Here is a 22,595-nt window from a genome sequence, read left to right as displayed (position 1 = left end):
CTGTTAAAGGGGGTCAAAGTAACACTATGGAATGGATTTCCTCATGATGCTCAACCCAATCCAAATCCTACCAAAAGCCTCAAGTGAGGAATATGAGTGACATGAGGACTCTCACAGTTGAGGGTCCCGACCGTTTCGATAACCACGCTAAGTCATTGGTCTTATCCACTCCAACGGTCATATTATTTAAGGGCATTAGTGTCAAATCATGTCGGGATGCTCCCAGGCTATAAATAGCCACCCCCACAACCACTAGCTGGCTGGCTGCTCCGTTAGAAACTGACACTTGTCATAAAAGCAACCCAAATTCCTCAGAGCCTTCGAGAGTAAATCATCAGTGAGGAAATACACCACCCACCGAAACCACAAACCAAATCTAGTGATTGAGCATCACTGAAGAAGTTGTTCCTATGTGGGACTGAAGCCTTTTCCCTTTGAGGACTGTGCATCCTCCAGACGGTTAGGCGTCATGGTCTAGAGCAATCCAGCAGTCAATTGTGGATCGCCGGGTGACCAAGTTTGTGAGGGTTTGGAAGTCTGCCCTGAAGACTTACCATGAGTGTTGGGCGAGGACGGTGTGTCCTTAGCTCAAGGAGAATACGGTAGGGACTGTGTGTCCCGGGAATGGGTGTCCTTTGATTTCAATACCAAGCCGCTCCAAACCAGATGTACAACTGTCACAGCAGTTGGAACTGGGTCATCAACAACAGTCTTCATCAAGAATCGGGTTCTAATTCCTCAACTCTTTACGTTCTCTGTATTATGTGTTGATGACATTCACTGTGACTGTTTGAAGAATTTGCTGAAGACTTTCTTTGAATTTCCTCAACCCCAAATTCTTCACTTGAGTTAATCATCATCTGTATTTTGCGTGCCTGCTTACTGTGCAATCTGTTTTCATAATCTTCACTCTGTAATACTGCTGTTGTGAACGATTGCACGACTGATCCTTAACTGTTTCCGCTGTAAGTTAGTCATCAGTGAGGAATTTCCTCAAAAGGAATTTCCTTAGTGATGAAATTCTAAAAATCTCCTATTCACCCCCTCTAGTCGATATAACGCACTTTCAAAAGCCCTTTGCCGCCCGAATAGATTATTGGTCGGGAAACATTACCTTGTCTGAAAGTCGGTTGGCAAAGGCCCAAGGCAACCCCAACGGACTATTGGTCGGGAAAGGCCCATCGCAAGCCCAACAAACTGTTGGTCGGGAAAGGTACTCCATAGCCGACAAGTAGTCGGTCGGGAAAGTGTTTTCCCATCTGGACTTTCCCCAACAGACAGTGTGAGTCGACAATAATCTTTCCCGACCGACTGCGTGTCGGTGGAACTTGTATTCCCAACTAACATGTCTGTCAGTGATGTATTGTTGTGGTGTAGTGTTGGATCATATGCACTTATGATTGGACCTCTAGCAAGCATCCACAACTACTAGAAATCACTAAGGTAAACCCGACCATAGCATTAAACATCAAGTCCACTTTACCCCTATACAAGCACAACTTCCTTACTCGAGTGTAAGTTTCCGTCACTCTCACCACCCACTATAAGCGAATCATGAACATATTGCAAACCCTCTAGCGTGCATCCTTCACGTATAGGACAACAACATATGAACACACAACTCATATCAATAACATCATATCACAATTAACCCATAGGACAAAAAGGATCTACTCAAACATCATAGGATAGCCACATATCATTGAAAAATAGTATGTAGTGTTGAGCACCATGTTTAAGTAGAAAGTTACAGCGGGGAAAGAGGTGTTACACTGCTGCATAGAGGGGGGAAATAGTTGGTGTTGAAGGCAGCAAGATTGTTGATGTAGATCGTCGGCACGCTCGTTGCCCCGGCAGCACACCGGCGCCACCGGGAGAGAGGGGGAGAGAACACCCCTCCTCCTTCTTCTTCCTTAGCCCCTAGCTGGGAGGAGAGTTCCCCCTCTGGTCCATGGCCTCCATGGCGACGGAGGGGCAGGAGCCCCTCCAAGATTGGATCTCCCTCTCTGTTCTCTTTTTTTTTCCGCGTTCCCGTTTTCTGGCCCTTCACCATTTCTTATTTTTTCGAAGATCCATAACTCCGACCGGGCTAAAATTTTGAGGGGATTTTTATCCATAAATTAGCTTTCTTGCGCCCGAAGAAGAGCCTCAATGGACTTAAGGGGTGCTGACTTGGCACCACCACGCGCCGGGGGGCCAGGTGCGCCCTGGTGGGTAGTGGAGCTTGTAGGCCTCCGTTTGCGTTGATCCCGCCTCCCAAAAATAACATATATTCCACAATAATTCTTTATAATTTTTTATCACGTTTGGACTTCATTTGATATGGATATTCTGCAAAACAAAAAACATGCAACAAACAAGAAATGACACCTGGCACTGGATCAATATGTTAGTCCAATAAATCATGTAAAAATATTACCAAAAATATGTAAAAGTTGTATAATATTGACATGGAACAATAAAAAATTATAGATACGGCAGAGAAATATCATACGTCACCATGTACACACTCTTATATTTGTTTTAAAGATTTTCTTGTATGTCTTCTACATGTAATCTATTTGTTGTACAAAGACATTAGTCGCTACTTGTATGGATCTAGGGTATCTTCACATAGATCACACATGTAATGCATCTGTTGAGATGCAAGTGTTTATGATCGGTGTTTCATCTTAGATTTATCTTTTGCATGGTACAAACTTAAGCACCCAATCGTGATATGGAACTTGCTGATTTTCTTTTAGGGTTAATTGGATAAATGCCACTATAATTCTGATAATTACGAGAAATGCTACTGTAATTTTCAAACTTTGAAAAATGCCACTATGAATTTTATAAACTTTGGAAAAAGCCACTGCAAACATTGGAAAATGCCACTGAAAATGGCATTTTCCAAAGTTTAGAAATTGCAATGGCATTTCTCTTAATCGTCATAATTTGAGTGACATTTATCCAATTAACCTTTTCTTTTATACCATTGACTTTGGGATTAGAAGGACAGAGGGTTGCTGAGCAGAGTTGAGATTTGTAAGGCAATGGTTATTTATGGGCAAAGATCGAAAGTATGGTTATGTTCCCGAGCTCATTTGAGCTCGGTGAACAGTAAAATTGATTTCTTTTCAAAAAAAAGCTTCAAAAAATTCTGAACTTTTCTGGGACCAACATTGACAAAAGTTCTAAGTATATACAAAAATTTGGTATGAAATAACATTCCTACAAGGCACTCCTTCGTGTTTTTAGAAAAAAACAAAATCAATACTCTAAAAATGTGTTTTTAGAGCATCGATTTTCGATTTTTCCACACCTTGTAAGAATGTTATTTAATGCCAAATGTTTGCACACACTAAAACACCTTGTAAGAATGTTATTTAATGCCAAATGTTTGCACACACTTAAAAACTTTTGTTAATGTCGGTTTAAATTTTTTATTTTTTTTTGATTTTATTGTTCATCGAGCTCAAATGAGCTCGGGAGCAGAAAGTTTGCGTCCGGCAATGATTTCTCTTCATCCTACCATTCCACAGGTTATCTTCGTGGATGGTATTGATGAGTGTGCATTTTACATTTTTGATTCCGTTCTTCACTGGGTCTCCTCAACGGGGAAAATGCCCCAATGAAATTAATAAGCGATAAAAATGCATCTGGACCCATTTTGATCTAAACTCATGGTTATTATGTATAGTGATTTTCCTCACCTTCCTTCGTGTTATTCACATTGAATCCTCGATCCTCTTGAATAGTTGCATAGTTACACCCCACACATTTTTATGTTCCATTCATCCCCAACTCTTCACCTTATTCTCCACTAGCGATAGCTCCAACGAATTTAAGTAGCGACATGAATGGTCGATTTCCCGAGAAAGCGCGACCTATGATTTCCGCGAGAGAGCGTGGTTATTAAGTGGTGACATGAATGAGCACGTGCACTCGTTTTCATCTAAATTAGTTATGTCTTGATATCATATTTTTTGGCTTTGAGGCGTAATAAATCAAACAAAGTTAGAACAGTACTGCACTTGAAAATATTCATACATATATATGATGGTTTAGGAAAAAAAGCTAAAGGTTATAGTACACTACCCTTGTTGAAAAAAATTGTACTGTACTGTACTACAACAAGAGAGAGATGATGATTGACCAAATTGACCCCGGGTCCAAGAGTGTCAGAATTTCCCCTCGTGCCTAAAAAAGACCTCTCTTTTCTCCCCTCCCTGTACCCGCAATCCGGCCGAATTCCCCCACGCGCTCCCCCTCGCCGCCGGCGACCTCCGCTTCTAGGGTTTTGCCCCCCGGCCGGCCCCGAATTCCCCCAACCCGCGGGCCCCTCGATCCCCAATCCGGCCGATTCCGGCCGCCCGACGGCCGGATTGGTCGCCCTTGTCCGGCCGGTCGGCGGGATTCGTTCTTGACCTTGATGCAGTGTAGCTTCCGAGGGGGCTGACGACGAGGCGCGATGTCGGGAGGAGGGAGCTCGAGGCCCGACGCCGCCGCGGGGGGCTTCCCCGCGGGCGCGGCCAGGGGGGCGCCGGGGGCCGGGACGGAGCCCCCGTCGCTCGCGCAGTACCTCTCGCTGGATCAGTTCCCCGTCGGCGAGCACCGGCACTCGCGCTCCGCGGAGCTGCGGCGGGCGCTGACCGACTCGGCCGAGCAGCCGCTCGCCGCGCTGGCGCAGGGCAAGCCGCTCCCTCCCTCGGTCGCCGAGGAGCTCCGGCGGATCCGGGGCGGCGTCGCGGAGTCGTCGGCCAGGGCCAAGTACACGTTGCTCCTCGTATCTTTTTCACCGTGCTTTTCTTTTTCGCGCGCATTGCTGCTCCGGTGGTGACTCACCGGGCCTGAAATGGAATGGGGTTGCAGGGACAGGGTGAAGTCGCTGCAGGAGTCCATCCAGAAGCTGGACAAGTACAAGAACGTCGTCACGCGGCGCCGGCAGAGGAGCGACGGCGCGTCGGCGGACAGGGCGTCGGGGAGCGTCGGCGGCTCTCTTAGGATCGGGGCTCAGAACAGCGTGGATAACCCCGTCCAAAGGCTCGAGGAGAGGGCTAAGAGCTCGACCATGAGCAAGCGTGTCCGGTCGTCGCTGACGGCAGATGCACGGGTTTGTACTTCTGCTGCTTTGCCGATGCTTTCAACCAGCAACTCCGTTTTGCTCGTATGCCATTGCTTCCACTGTCCTAGTTAGTTTGAGTTGGTACTTTAGGTAATGAGTTATGACATATTAGAGGTTGCATTGTTCCTATTCTAAACAGATAAATTTGTGTGAACTGGTAGTTGACATCGCATATCAGTGTGCGCGCGCAAATCACATGGGGCAACAGGTCACGGAAGTGATCTCATCTTAAATGACAAATCTTTGTATACTTCTATGATGCTGATAACTCTGTGCTTAGGCCCAACTATCCTGCAGTGTATTGAATTTCATGACTGAATTAAAACATTGTGGAGTCAGAACCATCGGGTCGATTAATCTTTAGTGGACCGGTTCCCCTAGGTAGAGATGTGTCAAGATTGAGCAACACTTCTTTTTTGTGTCCTGTTCAATTGTTAGGAAATACGGAGTAGTGCATTTTTAGTTTTTCGACTATGAGTGTATTCATCTTTATTGTGTCTTCACCATGCTACCATTTGCCTTTTGTTCTGACTCTTTGACTGCATATTTCAGTTGGAAGGGCGTGTTAGTATTTCTACAAGGCAAGGAGGCTCTTTGGTTGATACTGAGAAAAACCCACCTTTGGAGAAGGACAAAAGCTCCGTGAGAACAGCCAATGCTACATCAGGGTTTTCTGAAGACAAATTACGAGGCCTAGCTCCTGGTGGTGAAGGATGGGAGAAAAAGATGAAGCGTAAGCGTTCTGTTGGAACTATGCTCAATAGAGGCAGTGATGTAGACCGAGATGTTAAACCATCAGTTCAGCATAGATCAAATAGTGAAGTACGTGGACGTTCTAGTGATGCTATTCCATTTAGGTAATCTTCGTGCACTGTCATCAGCTTTGTTATGTATTTATAGTTTTTCCACATAAGCTTCAAATAGATCATTATGAGGTTTAGAATATATTATGAGGCTTCACAGGTCCAACCTCAGATTGTTATCTTCAGGTACATGACCATGGTTAGCCATCTCAGCATTCATGGGCATTTATCTTATCCCTCCTTTTAATTGTTGTATGACAGACATGGAGCTTCTGCTGGAGCATCTGGAGGTAACAAGATGGATGGAAGCTCTCAACTGAGTAGTTCCGGCTCACGGTATCTTCTGAAGACAGACATGGATTCCACCCCTCTTCCAAATGAAAGACGAGAGCGTCATGGTGGGCTAGACAAAGAACGGGTTTTGTTGAAAGGAAACAAGTAAGCATTGCTAGCTTGATGTCAGTATTGCAGCTACACATTCTATAACATGATCAGACTGATTTGAATGGTTGAAACCTTTTTGTACTGCTGTAGTGCATGTAGTTTCGTACCTTCTATGCTTCACATTAGGTCCTTTTTTTGCAAAATGTGAATAGTTATGTGCTTCTCCATTCTTCTGATGTTTTGACTCCATCGTGATTCCAGAGCACATATTTCCGAGGATATGCAACCTGGAACCTTAAGTCCCGTGACCAAGGGTAAAGCAACCAGAGCACCTAGAACCAGTTCGCTTGTCGGTATCCACTCATCATCCACTTTGCTACGCTCAGCTGGAGGAGTTGATGAATGGGAAGAAGCACCATGCACAAATAAAGCCTCACCATTGGGAAGCACCACAAATCGCAAGCGTCCCATGGCTGCAACTGCCTCTTCACCTCCTGTTGCTTGGGTGGGTCAACGTCCACAGAAAATGTCACGGACAAGAAGAGCAAATGTTGTATCACCAGTGTCAAATTTTGATGATCCCGTATCTGAAGGATCACCAATTGATGTTGCTGTTAGGCCAGCTTTAGAAACGCCTGGCCTTTTACTTCCAAGGGGTGCAGCTAGCAATAATTCACAAGCTGCATCTAGAATGGATAATGTTACATCTCCAGCTGGTCTATCAGAAAGTGAAGGGTCTGTTGCTACCGAACACAGGAATAAGGAAAAAGTCACAAATAGTGGTGACTTTGACAATGAGGGGACAAATTCAGCTCATGTTGCATCAGATTTAATTTTTTCGTCCAAGAAAAGCAGGATTCCGTTGAAAGAAGAACTTGAAGATGGTAGTATTCGTCGTCAAGGGAGGAGTGGAAGAGGCACTATGCATGTTAAAGGGTGTTCACCCGTACCAAAAGAGAAGTTGGACAACACCGAGACGAGGAAATTGGTAAAGAGCGTCAGACCTGCATCTGAAAAGAATGAAAGGTGCTTAATGGCTGAAATCTAGTGAACACGTGTATTGTATTTCATGCCTGAAACTTATATATGGTCTACTTTAATTGGGTGCAGTAAGTTAGGCCGTCCTCCAACAAAGAAAGGCTCGGACCGCAAAGCATCATCTCGGCACCCAGAAATTCTGAATTGTGGGTCAATAGATACTACAGGTTTGCTGATAGACATTTTAATTTGCCATTGAAGATTTTTGGTTTCTTTTTCTGAAAGTTGATCCTGATGCTAAGCTGTTTGTTGTAGGTGAATCTGAGGATGACCGAGAAGAACTTCTAGCTGCTGCAAATGCTGCCCGCGGTGCTATTGGTGTGTAATTGCGCGTATCATAGTTATCTATTTGGCCTGCAAAGGGCTGTAATTCTATGTTTCATGGTTGATGAGTCCCTTATCCTTTTCTGCAGTTGGTGCATATGCTGGCCCTTTTTGGAAGAAAATAGAACCAATGCTTACTTTCATCAGCTCTGAAGATTTATCCTTCTTAAAAAACCAGGTTCAATTTTATTTTCCTTACAAGTTTGTATGATGGACCTGTTGTGTTGTTGGGATGAATCATCACTTACCTGAGTCTCTGGTCAGATAATATTTTTGGAAGAGCTTGAGATGGGCATGTCTAATAAGCATGAAGAAGATAAGTTAACTGCATCAACCAACTACAATGGGCCACCATCAATGGTACTTTCCCTTCTGCTACTCCCCTCTCTTATCCTGCAAGATGTTTTCAATAAATCCTCAACTTTTGTATTCCTCTTTATGTCTAACCCCTACTCTTATTGTGCAAGATCTTTCCAATAAAATCCTCGACTTCTGTATTCCTTTATTTGTCTACCCTGTACTGCAAAGATCTGAATTTGAAACCCATGTTTCATATATAATCTTCATCTGTAGGTTGAGCATTCCTCCCAGGTTCTGCCTCCATCCAATTCTTCCTTGTTGCTGGATCAAGGGGAAGGAAATGGAGTTGGACCAAGAGAATCTGTTGACATCTTGTCTTATAATGGCGAAAATCATCACAACACATCTCAAAAGGCACAGGGGCAAGGAATATTTGGTGAAATGGCTCCCCTGACAAGTAGACTGCTCTCTGCCTTGATTGTAGAAGATGTTGATGACTTTCCCGAGTCCAATGGTGTCCAAGGAGATATACTTCTGGAGTTCTCAAATGACTACCTTCCTTGTGCTGCCGCAGTTGAATTTGAAGCTACGGGGCTAGAATCCAGTTTTGTGATGTCCCCTGATTTCAAGCATTCAAACAGTAACCCAGCATATAACAGCATGTCCAATGGTTTCGCAGTTTCTAGTAATCTGAGGGGCTCATATAGTCAAAGTTCAGTTTGCAGTGAGAATCTATCAGATGGGATTAATGTTATGGGGTACCCAGAAAATGGCTCTTTGCATGGATCAGTACCGCAGATTACACAGCAGTATCAAACTCCCGGAAAAGATTTATCTTTACCATTATATGGATATCAGTATGCGCAGATGTCTTTGCATGACAGGACTTTGGTCGAGTTGCACAGTATTGACATTTTTCCAGAGATGGTAAGGTTCCTAAAAGCCTGATTCATGATAAGTTTGTCTATTTGAAGGTTATTTCTTTGTCATGTAGCTACTTACAATTTTATATGGAAATGCTAAAAAACTGATGTCAGGATGGCAAATTATGTTGTCATGAGGATGGCAATATCCTTTAGCAAGCATGGCAATTCCTGGCAAAAAAATGAACATGGCAAGGATTTGCCATGCTTGCTAAAGGAAATTGCCATCCTCGCAACAACATAATTTGCCATGCTAAAAAATGCGACGTTCGATTTGTAGCGTAATCCATTTTGTATGCCTGGATTTCTCAAAATTCTCAAATAGTGTGAAACATGGTTATACAGATCTTATATGTTTCTTAGTGTGAAACATATGGTTATCCAGACCTTACTTTTCTTATGTGTTTCCATTTTCTTGTTTCTTTTCATTTTCTTGGGAACTGACAAGAGATTATTGGTACATTCTTTACATATAAGCCAGTTACTTCAACTAGACCAGGCAAATTTTGGAAGTATGCTGTGATCCGGGCTGAAAGCAGGCTGTGAATTCGAAACCTTGAGGGGGTGTGGGTACCGTTAATCAGTCGTGAGAGTGTTGACCCTTGTTTTGCATTGCATGTTCCTTTAGGGTGAACCAACTGCAAACATATTTTGACGATCCTTCAGAAAATAGATGCATCATAGATCATCACATTGTTTTCAATAATTGTCTGTGATTCCGCATGTCTCCTTATTAACTCGAATCATGGCTGTGGCGATATTTTTTCTGACTGCAGCCAGAGCTGGACGAGGGAGAGGATGAGGATATTAATAAAGTTATTTTGGAGCTGCAGAAAAGACTCTTTGATCAGGTGGTTATATTCAGCATTCAATTTCAGTTAAACCCAACAGATCATTGGATAATACTCCCTCCGTTCCTAAATATAAGTCTTTCTAGGGGTTTCACAAATGAACTACATACGGATGTATATAGACATACTTTAGAGTATAGATTCACTTATTTTGCTCCGTATGTAGACACCTAGTGAAATATCTTAAAAGACTTATATTTAGGTACGGAGGGAGTAGAAGTTATCAAGTCATCATTTCATCTTCTCTAGAGTTCACATGAAGTTACTGTGATAACTTAGAGCATACTAAACTAGCGTTGTTATTAGTAGTTCTAGAACGTGCATTTGAGGCTTCAAGCTTAAGTAGCGAGGCTAATGATAATATTATGGTGTAATTACTTGATATCTTAAGATCTATTATGCAAAAAGTTGTTGGGTCTCATGTGACAAATTGATAGTAACTGAAACTAGTGAAATAGCAGGTCTCACCAACTTTAGCAGAATTCAATAGACAAGTGGTTCGGTGAGAAAGTCACTATTTTGGGCTGTTTGAAAATGGCAATATTGCATGAATAGTTTGACTCAATTTGAAACAGCCCCACATAGGGAGCTTTAAACCAAATGAGATTATGTACCACCCTTCAACTAATTCGTGCAGCCTTATCCTCATTTTTCACATGTTGATGATTTCCCTTTGTCATTGGATTTACAGCAGTTCTATTTGAAACACCTGCATGCATGTAGGATGTGCAATGTTTTAACGCTTTAAAACCATAAATTTTTTTGCATTTTTATGCAAAAATACCTCCCTGCACGTGTCCTTTTGTCAACATTCAGTTTGGCATATTTCTTAGTACTTGTGTATCTTGCACATTTTTGTAGGAAATGGATATGCTTTTCTAATTAATATGTATGCTTCTCTACTTGTTTCAGGTGAATCAAAAGAAATGCCAATTAAATAAGCTAGAAAAAGCAATTCGAAATACTAAAAACATGGAGGAAAGGTATTAATGGTTCTACCTATGTCTAGTTTTTATTAATGTAACTCAGTAGAAGCTATTACGGTGTCTAATTCCAAAATTTTGTTCGCAGGAGCCTGGAGCAACATGCAATGAACAAATTAGTAGAGAGGGCCTACAAAAAATTGCTGGTACCTGAATACCCTTTTAGTTACATTACCACTTACCATTTGTTAGCACTAAAACTCTTAAGGAATTGGACGATTAGGGCATTCTGCTTCCCACAGGTTTTGTGTCTTAACAGATTGCTGGACAACTGATGTGGGTAATGTACTGTGATTATTGGTCTGGCACCTTCATGGTGTAGTCTTAGTTGATACCAGCAAAGTGTGGTCCTAAACATCTCATTTTTGAGTTAATCTGGAGCTCGCTATTAGTTCATTCTGTATAACTAGAAAATAATTTATTGGTTGGTTTCCAGTGTTGCTTGTTTCTTTCTATAGATGTGTTTTTTAACCTTACATCTTCTTCACAGGGTGGCCGAGGTAGTTCTAGTCACAAGGGCGGTCTCAGTAAAGCTGCCAGTAAGGCTGCAAAACAGCTTGCATTGGCTTTTGCCAAGCGAACACTTGCCCGGTGCCAGAAATTTGAGGAAACAGAGAAAAGCTGCTTCAGGGAGCCTTTCCTCTGGAGTGTGCTGTCTGCGCCTTTGCCAAAGAGTGATCCGGTTGATGGTAATGCACATGCAAATGTGGATGCTTTAACAAGCCACACAAACATGTCTATTTATTTAGCACTATTTGTAAGAACTCCCAATATAATTAGTCTGCCTTCTTGCGCTGCAGGTGGCCCTCCAGGATCTGCAGATAGGCCAAAGTCTGTAAAGCTTGACAGAAGCCCATTGAGCCAAGGTATTTCTAGCACTCCTGAACAAATTCTAGTCAACTTTGGCATTCATATTAATTCAGGAGAACTAGGATTCATATTCTAATTAACTTTGGCACTCAAATTAATTCTAGTTAACATTGGCACTCAACAAATGTGGATTCTACACGTTCCTTTTCATTGGAACTCTCTTTTGCTAAGTTAGTCAACCTGTGCTGATCCTTCTGCAGGTAGCACAAAATGGAAAAAGGGTGAGAGAGAAAGGGACCAGAGCAGGGACGGGTCTGCCAAGAACTCCAGCTCGAAATCAGGCCGCAATTCATCTGGCAGCGGGCGGAATGAGCGCAAGACCAAGATGAAGCCAAAGCAGAAGCTAGCGCAGCTATCAACATCCGGAAACGTCCTTGGCAGAGTCACAGAGCCATCCAACTCCAGCTTCCCATCACCGTCGCCGCGAGAATCCAACGAGTGGAACAACCCTCTGAGCACAAGACCTACCCAGCAACCAAGGAACAGCGCGGCCAACATCGCCCCGGAGCCCCTGGATGCCCCCATGAACCTGCCGCCGATGGACCCCATGGTGGACATCCTGGACGTGCCAGAGGGCAACGACATCAGTGCCTGGTTCACGGATGGCCTTGACGACTCGCTGCAGGACTTTGATTTCTCCGGAGGCCTTGAGATCCCGGACGATGATCTCACCCAGCTAGGGTTCATGTGAGATGAGAGCTATAGTAAATATCATTATATATATGTGCATATAATTGGATGATTCTTGATGCTGTGTTAGCAAGCGCCGCCTTTGCTGGTTTGCCGCACTAACCACCTTAGCTGATGTAACTAACCCCAATTGGTATTGGTAAGCATCATGAGGTGACAGCATATACTAATGTGCAATTTCAGTCCGAGTATCATGTGAAGACTATATATATGCTTCACGGAAAGTAATTTTGGCGACAAGTCCTTTATATCTGTGTGGGGGCAATTTTGGCTTGCCCGTGCACTCCATATTTTCTCTCTCTATTTTTTGTTTTAAAAATTATGAAATAACTCATTGATGCCTTCTATATAATGTGCATAAAATTATGAAATAATTCATTGATGCCTTCTATATAATGTGCATGTGCAAAAAATCATAGCAAAATATAATGTGACCTGTACAAAAAAGACAGGGCATGCTATTTAACCTACTATTCATTTAAATGTTGTCCTTTTTGTCTGTCACAAATGGTAATCTTGTCCAATATGCCTAGTCACAAATGGTAATCTTGTCCTTTATGTCTAGTCACAAATGGTAATCTTGTTCTTTATGTTTAGTCACAAATGGCTATATTATTGAATGAATTGTTACAAATGCACATATTCATTTGAATGTTTTTCTTTTTGTCTGTCACAAATGGTAATTTTGTCCTTTATGTCTAGTCACAAATGGTAATCTTGTCCTTTATGTCTAGTCACAAATGGTAATCTTGTCCTTTATGTTTAATCATAAATGGATATATTATTGGACCAATTATTACAAGTGCACATTACATGTCATTAATAATATTTATGGATTATTTTAAATTTGTTAAAAATTAGGAAAAAAATGCTTTTTTGGTCATACATTGTAAGACATTTTTTTTCAATATATGTTAGCTTGCAAAAATGACTTATATTATGAGACGGAGGAATATAATATGGGTGTCACATGCAACTATTTGGGCAACTCTTTTACCTTGATAGTCAGGTGATTGTACCGATCAATGTACATTATATACATTCAGGTGATACTGATCAATGTACATTATATAAATTCAGCATCAAAAAAATTTAATCCAACATTACAAGTGATTGCGGTTTGAAAACATAAATATGAAATGATCATAATCTTTTTTCTAAGAGTGAATTCCACTTTTTACCGTGTATCTGTACATTTGTGACACATATTACCCCATTTAGTGAAACTTTTATCGAAATATCACATTATGAAGACTTTTAACACAATTATATCCCTCTTATGCATTTTGCTTGTTTATGTTAGATATGATCGACATGTTGCATCAATGATTCCTTAAAAAATCTGTAAAGATCGAAGGGCATCATTGACGATCATGTACATCTCTTGTCGATTTGTTCAATTCCTCATTGCCGTCCAGATATATTTGGACTCCGGGTGAGTTCAAAGCTTTTAAAAGGAGTATTCTAGATGAATTTCCACTTGACGGGATAATTAGTGTCACAAATGCATATCTAGAGGGTAAAAATATGGAATTCATTCATTTTTCAAATTGAAGGCAAAAGAACAGAATAGAATTGTCTAATTAATGAATGAAAAAAATAAACAAAACTGTTACAAATACGACATCATGCAGAGTACTTCCGAAGCATGAAAGCCTGCGAAAAGGTGGCTCCTCAATCACTATCAACATGCCACAACTGCAAGCCATTAACGTAAAGTGCAAAACATCACACATGAACCCTAGCGAGAACCCCTTGACCAATACATCAGACACCAGCAAAATCACGGTGACAACAAAACCCATAACGATACGCAAGAAAACCCATAACACCAGCAAACAATCTTGAGGCAAATAAAAAAGAAGAAGAAAAAGACTAAAAATATATGCAACATTGGTGGAATACTCGTGAGAGGACATTGTAAAACTAAAAAAAATATGGTACGTTCTGAACGTATCTAACACCCTTATACTCTAGAACTTTGTACTTACTTAAATATAATATTGAAAACCTCAAACTTTAGAATTTTTATACTTTCACCTAGAAGCTAACGATAAACTATCATATACTCTAGAAACCTGTATTGAGATAATTATTACACTCTACCTTTTAGAGCTCCATGCCCCTAAAACTAGCCAAAGCACATGTATATACACTACTTTGCATGAGTGATACTAATTTATTCATAGAGCCACACGATTTTACTATTTCTAGTTTCTTGCAACTAGGGAGATACATTTAATAAAAAGCTTTTGAAGACGCAATTTATAAAAAGACAATTATGTTCTCCCTTCGATCCTTGTACTAAATCAACGATAATTAATATGGATCATAGGGAGTATTATTTTTGTTGAAAATATAATTCAACCATATTAACTATATATTTGCAATAACAAATTAAAGTTTTACCAGAGTTTATAATATTAGATAATATTCAAAAACAATAATATAGAATTAATATGTTTAAGTGTAATAGAAAACTATACGGCTGTGCCAAAGGGAAAAAATGAGTAATTGTAGGCGATACCTCATCTTAAAGAGAACATGGATCTCCCAGACCTCAAGTACACTCTACGTGCAGAAGATGGGAAGGAATGAGATGAAATACTGGAAGATGCGGGTAAAAAACATTTTATTATTTGGTCATTTGATCATTTCATATTTTGATTTCATGTTAGGATCATTTCATCATTTGAAGTTGTTGTATTTGTTGGTGCAGGTGTCGAGCAAGTTGATAAAAGATAAAAAAAACCCTCAATAAGCAGCAAAAAATTGCCTCTTCACGGGCGTTTAAATCAAAACACGGCTGCCATGTCTCCACACCCGAATGATTCGGACAAGTTTTGCATCTGTTTGTCACAAGTTGGTGGACCGGTGCCACAAAATAGCTGGGATGAAGACCTTATTACACAAAAAATGTGGCGCATTGATGCTCAGCGAATTTTCTCTATTCCATTGCCACAAAATGACTTGCTAGACTTCATTGCGTGGAGTCATACGAAGAATGGTATGTTCTAAGTTAAGTCTGCATACTTGGTAGAATGGAACCATCAGTATGGTTATAAAATAAGACATGCTAATGGAATGGGTCGTTCAATGGTAAATCGTATTTGGGAAAATATCTGGAAATTATCTTGCCCGACAAAGGTTAAAAAATTTATATGGCATACGCTCCACGACACTTTTCCTTGTCGTGTAACGCTTGCAGGTATGCATATGAAAGTCTCACCAATTTGCCCTACATGCTCTGAAGGTCTTGAAGATACTAAGCATTTTCTTTTTCTATGCTCTAAAGCACATGAAGTTTGGAAGAGATTAGGGATGGATGATATTATTGAGAAAGTTTGTGAGATTGATCGGGCTGGTGAGGCGGTATTGGAGTATTTACTGCTTCTACCAGACCAAGAATTGAGGATGATGGGACGCCATAACGTCCGTGAAATGATTGCCATTTCTGCATGGTATTTATGCTGGGAAAGGCGAAAACTGGTGCACAAGGAGAAAACTCAGAATGCTCATATGATCTCTATGGGCATATTGGCTCTAGCAACAAATTTTGTAAATGCATCATCCCCAAAGGCCTCAATGAGAAAGGAGGGATGGTCTCATCCCCCTAGGGGTTTTGTAAAACTTAATGTTGATGCTTCTTTTGATCATGATCTGTTACGGGGTACGATGGGGGCGGTCCTTCGAGATGGTAAAGGAAGTTTCATTGGAGGGGGAAATAGCAAGATTGACAAATGTGCGGATGTATTGATGGCAGAAGCAATGGCGCTAAGATTTGGCCTAACTTTGGTGCAAAAAATGGGCTGTAATCGTCTCATTATCAATTCGGACAATATGGAGGTTATCGAGACAATGAAGGATGGAGGACGATCTGCGGGTGCGGTGGCGTCAATTTTTAATGACTGTTTCCATTATACTTGTGATTTTGTAGCTACCAGATTTAAACACTGTAATAGAGAAGCTAATAAAGTAGCTCATGAATTCGCTAGATTAGCTAGATTTTCTCGGGCTTCTGACTGGTTTGAAGAACCACCAGTTAATGTTGTAACGTTACTCTTAAACGATGTTTTGATCATCTCTAATGAATACAGTTTTTGTTTCCCTCAAAAAAAAGTTCGTGGACCGGTGCACTCCATTTTCAAGTTCTTGCATCAATTTGCAGACCTACCGTGCAAGTTTTTTTTATAGCTCTTTATATAAGAAGCAAATTATGATATTAATGAAAGCAAAAGCTACTTTATTTCGACGCAAATGATATCCTCTGTAGGAATCAATGATCATATAAATAAATATTTGTTTTATTCATAGAAAATACTATTTCCTTTGGAAGCAAATTATATGCTCTTACGTAACAAATGTTTGTAGAAACAAATATACCATACGTACATTGGAAGCAAAATTTGTAAGGAAATTATATTCTCCGTTGGTAGATTTTATTGATACACAAGAATATTTGTTGCATCCTTTTTAAGATGGAAATAACACTAGTAGAAAAAGGGCTTTTAGTCCCGGTTTGGTTGGGCCATTAGTCCAGGTTCGCGAACCGGGACTAATCAACCGGACTAATGCTAGTCCCGGTTCGGCCCAGAACCGGGACTAATGGCCTTCCACGTGGTGGGGCTGGGAGGCAGGGGGGAGGGGTATTAGTCCCGGTTCGTATTACGAACCGGGGCTATTTCATCGCTGTTTTTTGAGCAATTTTAGGGTTTAGGGTTTTGCACTAAATTGGATGGGCTATTTTGCTGCCCCCTATTTTTCCATTTATTTTTTACATATATATTGCACATCCTCACGAATATATTACACCATCTCATCCGTCGTGCTTTGTCGAACATATTTACAAAATATAGACACGAGTTACATGCACATATATGCATCTTTTTTACACTATATCATTTCATATCGTTTCCGTCTAATGACAATAGTATTTTAATCGATCATCTAACAACTCATCATCATCTTAATCATATACCAAGTTATCATATGATACACATAAAGTAAAACAGAGAAACATCATAATAGTCATCATATGCATGCATTCTAATCGATCATGTCAAGTGATAATATAAATCAGAATAACTTGTCTCTCATAAGACCTAGTCCTCGCTCTTAGGTATAATGTCATAAAACGGAATAACACCTATGTCTCCACGATGAAGCACAGAGATCCAACGGTCTCCAACTTGTGGCTTGCGAACCTTCTTTAGTTCTCTTCATGTTTCAATTTGGAGCCTTTTTATCTTGATTTGAGATTACTCGAGTATGGAGCATCAAACTCAGCCCTTAGCGGGCTTCTAATTTTCATTTGACCTTCTGGGTGCATCAACAAAGGCACTACATCATGTGGTAGTTGTTGTTGAAGAACATAATAATAACCTAGTTAACAATGTAATCAACACCATTTATGCAATAGTAGAGCGTACTTAATTAGGAAACTCTTACCAAGATATTTCGACGAATGTCATCCGGCCTCAATCTATGCACTAGTGGCATGTAAAATGTATAATTTTGGCCAATTCCAAAATTATACGGAAAGGTATCCCTAGAAAACAGAACACCGGCAACAAGAAAGTGGAGAAGAACATCATTCTCCTCCCAAGTTAGATATGATCCATACGTGTAGTGTGTCGTGTCAATTAATTTCCGTAATTCACCCGAAGAAACGAAATAAGCTGTAAATTATAATTTAACAAATTTAGTATATGGACGAACACCAACTATTTCTAAATATAAATGCAAATTACTTGACAAATATGGTTGAGAAACTCACATGGAGATAGAACAAGAAGCATATTATCGACAACCACCCAAATGTCGATGTTGCGTGGCATATTATCTTCAAGACGAAGATCGAAGGTTATTTCCATACCCTCGTGAAATCCATATGCCTTGCAAAGATATTCCCACTTTGGGCACCCAAATTCTGTTTGAAAAACTGAATTAAATATTTTGATAACAAATGTGTGACCATGTATAGTCCTCAGGTTAGCGATCCTCGTCTCAATTCTCTCGTGGTCTTTGAAACCGAGCGTCTCCAACACATATCTTTTTGCATGGCAAGGGAGGAACATATATCTATTCTCGTCAAGCTTCATGCTGAAGAACCTATCGTCTCGCAGGTGAGGCGTGTCGCACATACCCCGACAGTCGCCACAATATTCACACTCCCAATATTCATCGTCAGACATTTCCTGTTTTAATGTGGTAAATGTGTGTAAAAAACAATCGTGACACTATATATATCGAAAGAATTGAACATATATATATATATAAATATATAAACATAGCTAGCTAGGGCACTCGGACATTCCAACAAAACTTAGCACAATTTAGCAAGCAAAAGTGGGAAACTCACTACCGTTTTATGCATTATATTAACACCAACAAAAGGATGATATTTGTAGGTTGGTGAAATATGTATGTGCCCTTTTTCCTCTCCAAAGTTTAAATAAGTTGTTTGAAACCATTGGTTGTCTAATTCAAACCTAATGTGCCTACTTACACGAAATTTACAAACATTATTTTTTTCCTTCTTTCTAGGTAGCCCATCAAAAGATCTTCAACAAACATATATATCTTGATTTTCTTATTAACATATGCATCTCAATTACCATTATTTCAATTTGTTCTAGCTTGAACCGATGACCCTAAAATCTAAATGGCAGCAGCCTTGGGGTGCCTAGAGCAAGAGGGGAGGGGGGCGGCGGCGCCTGGAGGGGGTGGGCTTACCGGAGCGGGATGGGGAGGGGGCCGACCGGCTTACCGGAGCGGAAGAGGGGAAGGGGGCGTACTGCGGGAGGGGAGGGGGGCGGCGGCGATGGCGAGGGAGGCGTCGGCGACGACGACGACGACGGCGGTGGGGAGGAGCGCGAAGATGGCGACGACGTCGGGGAAGAGTCGGCGTCGAGGGTCCGTCTGTGTCGCGCGCGAGAGGAGGAAGAAGATGGAAACCACGATTTGGACATCACAAATTACCAACTACCGCCTATATAGGCGGAGCTTTGGTCCCGGGTCGTGGCTCGAACCGGGACTAAAGACCACCTTTAGTCCCGGACTGAGCCACGCCCCGAGACTAAAGACCCCTTTTCGGCAGGCGGAGTGGCAGGAAACGAGGGTCTTTAGTCCCGGGTCGTGGCGACCCGGGACTAAAGGTGGTGTTTAGGCCCGGTTCGAGCCACGACCCGGGACTAAAGACCTTGGGCTGGCGGCATTCCAAAGTTTAGTCCCACCTCGCTTATCGAGAGGAGCCGCAACTGGTTTATAAGCCCCGCTGCCCCAACCGTGTCGAGCTCCTCTCTAAAGCAGACTTACGGGCCTAAATACAGTGTAAATTTAAAAATTGAAAATATATGTGGAATTAAAGACAAAATTCAACCTAAATTCAAAGTGATCTCACTTTGAATTTAGGTTAAATTTTCTCTATAAATTCTCATATATTTTCAATTTATTTTTCCTTTTTTTTGTTTTGTTCTTTGTTTTATTTATTTTGTTTTTTTCTACTTACAACTAAATATTTAGTTTTGAAATTTGAATTCTTTGAAATTTGTGAATACCTTTATTTTCATTTTTTGCTATTAAAGATTTTTTTTCTCTTCTTATTTAGTTTTCTATTAAAGATTTTAACCAAAAAACTTTATGAAAATTCTTTTGAGTTGATTTTTTTTGTTTCTTTTTAGTTAATGTTTTACTTGATTATTTTTAACAAATAAGCACTTTGATAATTTTAGTTGATTATTTTTAATTCATTCATTTTAGTTAATGTTTTAGTTGATTCTTTTTAGTTGACCTTTTTTTGTTTTTATTAAATATTTTCACAAATTTTCAACAATTTGTGACTTCATTTGGTATTTTTCGTACATTTACTTATTTTTTTGAGCTAGTTGACCCTGAAATTGAAAAACACTACGAACGAACTTTAAAAATGTTGAAAGTTGGCATGATATCATCATTTCACCCACATAGCATGTGCTAAAAAGTTGAGAGGGTTACGACAAAAACTAGATGTACCTCGTGTACAAAACGGACAATCTCTCTCGAAGTATCAGGGTTTCGAAAGAGAACTCATCTGTTACAAAGGGATTTCATTTTTCTAAACCTATTTGGACTCCATAATTTTTGTGTGTTGAAAATGCAACATTCAAAGGCACATCACAAATTTTGAACAATTTCTGAATTCATTTGGTATTTTTTGTGCATTTACTTATTTTTTTGGAGCTAGTTGACCCTGAAATTGAAAAGCACTACAAATGAACTCTGAAAATGTTGAAAGTTGGAAAGGTATCATTTTTTGAACTTATTTGAACTGAAGACTTTTTGTATATATATGTGGAGGAAATGCATGATACCATGAAGTTAGAAAGGGCTAAACCATTCAAAAGTAGCAAATGAAGTTAGAAAGGGCTAAACCATTCAAATTTGGAAACTATAATGGCACAAACAGAAACTAGACATATATAAATTGGGTCCAAGAAGTAGATGATACTAGTCCAAACAGTACATAATAATAGCTACCATAGATATATATACAAGTGTTCGACGTTCAAAACACTACTCGTCTGAATCATCTAAATCAGAATGTCCACCTTCCTCGAGGTGACGCTGGCCATAGTGGACGACTCGAATCTTGCGGTACAACTCGTATGAAACGTATGCATCTTTTGCTGCATACTCAATGTTGATATCATCAAGTGGGCCCTTCTCCCAAAGTTTGTGCTGAGACTTTGGGAAACTGGTCTTCATATCAGCATATGAATCGTCGATCAAGGCAACTGCCATATGACCCATCGAAGTCCTGTCATGTCGAAGCCTGAATATCGTTTGGAGATCAACGAGGCAACCAGCTGGTATCTCAATACCGAAGCTGTGCCTCATCTTCAGCTTGTCGTTCCTTATGTCAACGGAAGCAAAAGTGATGCCGCTGCGAAGGAAGTCCATGCGTTCTGGACAATGCTTGTCACTCCTGCAACAGAAACAAATTAAAATGGAACAAATGTTACATACTGCTGCAATAAGGAAACATGTTTCACTACAACCAAAGAGAAAATTATCTTTAGGATTCAAATAGAACATATGCAATGGAACCTAGAGAGATCACTATAGCTATCCAATGGAACCTAGAGAGATCAAAATTGTTTCACTACAACTATTTGAAGCGAACCAACTATGATTCCAATGGAACATATTAAACACTAGTTGATTCTAATACGATTTTTCAGATTATGGAACGTTATTCCAATCAGATTGTGTTCCCCTTCAACTAATCAAAATTGTTTCACTACAACTATTTGAAGGGAACCAACTATGATTCCAATGGAACATATTAAACACTAGTTGATTCTAATACGATTTTTCAGATTATGGAACACTATTCCAATTAGATTGTGCTCCCCTTCAACTAATCAAAATTGTTTCACTACAACTATTTGTAGGGAACCAACTATGATTGAAACAAATAAACTTACAATGTCATTATCTTGGATCAAAGAAAGCCTCAAAACTTACCTCGCCCATTGGAAGATCAAGACATGGCATGCGAAGCATAGTTGGATGACGGCAACACCGCGTTGATCGGCCGTGTACTCCAGATCAAGCCCCAAGAACTTCTCATGATCCACTGCGTTGTCAAACCATCGTTCCTTCAACTGTTGAAGAAAAACGACACCTCCATGCTCAGGTTCGTGTACACGACATGGAGCTTGGTCGTGCCATGTGCAAGCACCTCATGAAAGCTAGTTGGCATGGTGGAAGAAGAGAAGGGAAGAAGAGAGGAGAAGAACAGAGAGGGAGAGCGAGAGAGAAGAAGAAACAGAGAAATGGCGACTATACGCTTCGGTTCGTGCTTTTCATCGCCCGAAACGACGCGGGATGCAAACCGTTTGGGTCTTTAGTCCCGGGTTGAGCCACCAACCGGGACTAAAGAGGTATACCAACGGTCGCCACCACTACGGCAGGCCACGTGTTAGTCCTTTAGTCTCGGGTTGAGCCACCAACCGGGACTAAAGGGGGATACGAACGGTTGCCACCACCACTGCCCGCCGCGTAGCCCTTTAGTCCCGGTTTGGGACACGAACCGGGACTAAAGGCTCCTTACGGGCCGGGACTAAAGCCTCGAGGGAGGCATTGAGAATTGGGGCGACATGGCCGGGCCTTTAGTCCCGGCCCAGAGGCAGGCCGGGACTAAATGGTCCCGGCCAAAGGCCCGTTTTCCACTAGTGGCACTTCGTGTACAAAACGGACAATCTCTCTCGAAGTATTAGGGTTTCGAACGAGAACTCATCTGTTACAAAGGGATTTCATTTTTTTGAACTTATTTGAAC

General features: G+C 40.9%; 1 protein-coding gene across 2 annotated transcripts; it reads left to right on the top strand.

Moving 5' to 3' along the window:
• Positions 1–4,198: 4,198 nt before the first annotated feature.
• LOC123445643 lies at positions 4,199–12,521 on the top strand. Of its 2 annotated transcripts, none has more exons than XM_045122658.1 (16): positions 4,199–4,752; positions 4,855–5,095; positions 5,660–5,964; positions 6,172–6,348; positions 6,556–7,320; positions 7,405–7,499; positions 7,588–7,650; positions 7,746–7,834; positions 7,921–8,016; positions 8,230–8,883; positions 9,656–9,730; positions 10,643–10,713; positions 10,802–10,859; positions 11,204–11,402; positions 11,514–11,579; positions 11,784–12,521. In XM_045122658.1, the coding sequence occupies exons 1-16, from the start codon at positions 4,454–4,456 to the stop codon at positions 12,272–12,274; spliced, it is 3,744 nt and encodes a 1,247-aa protein (XP_044978593.1). In that variant the 5' UTR covers positions 4,199–4,453; the 3' UTR covers positions 12,275–12,521. The 2 variants fall into 2 exon arrangements, with proteins under 2 accessions (XP_044978593.1, XP_044978592.1); XM_045122657.1 differs by having other exon boundaries at positions 4,199–4,758.
• The last annotated feature ends 10,074 nt before the right edge of the window (positions 12,522–22,595 follow it).

The sequence above is a fragment of the Hordeum vulgare genome, chromosome 3H (assembly GCF_904849725.1).
Source record: "Hordeum vulgare subsp. vulgare chromosome 3H, MorexV3_pseudomolecules_assembly, whole genome shotgun sequence".
Lineage (NCBI taxonomy): Eukaryota > Viridiplantae > Streptophyta > Magnoliopsida > Poales > Poaceae > Hordeum > Hordeum vulgare.
This window is presented reverse-complemented; position numbering and strand designations above follow the sequence as displayed.

Coding starts and splice junctions, on each gene's coding strand:
- LOC123445643 (XM_045122657.1), top strand. CDS start 4,454: ATGTCGGGAGGAGGGAGCTCGAGGCCCGACGCCGCCGCGGGGGGCTTC. Junction 7,500..7,587: donor TGGGTCAATAGATACTACAG/GTTTGCTGATAG, acceptor TGTTTGTTGTAG/GTGAATCTGAGGATGACCGA. Junction 10,714..10,801: donor ACTAAAAACATGGAGGAAAG/GTATTAATGGTT, acceptor TTTTGTTCGCAG/GAGCCTGGAGCAACATGCAA.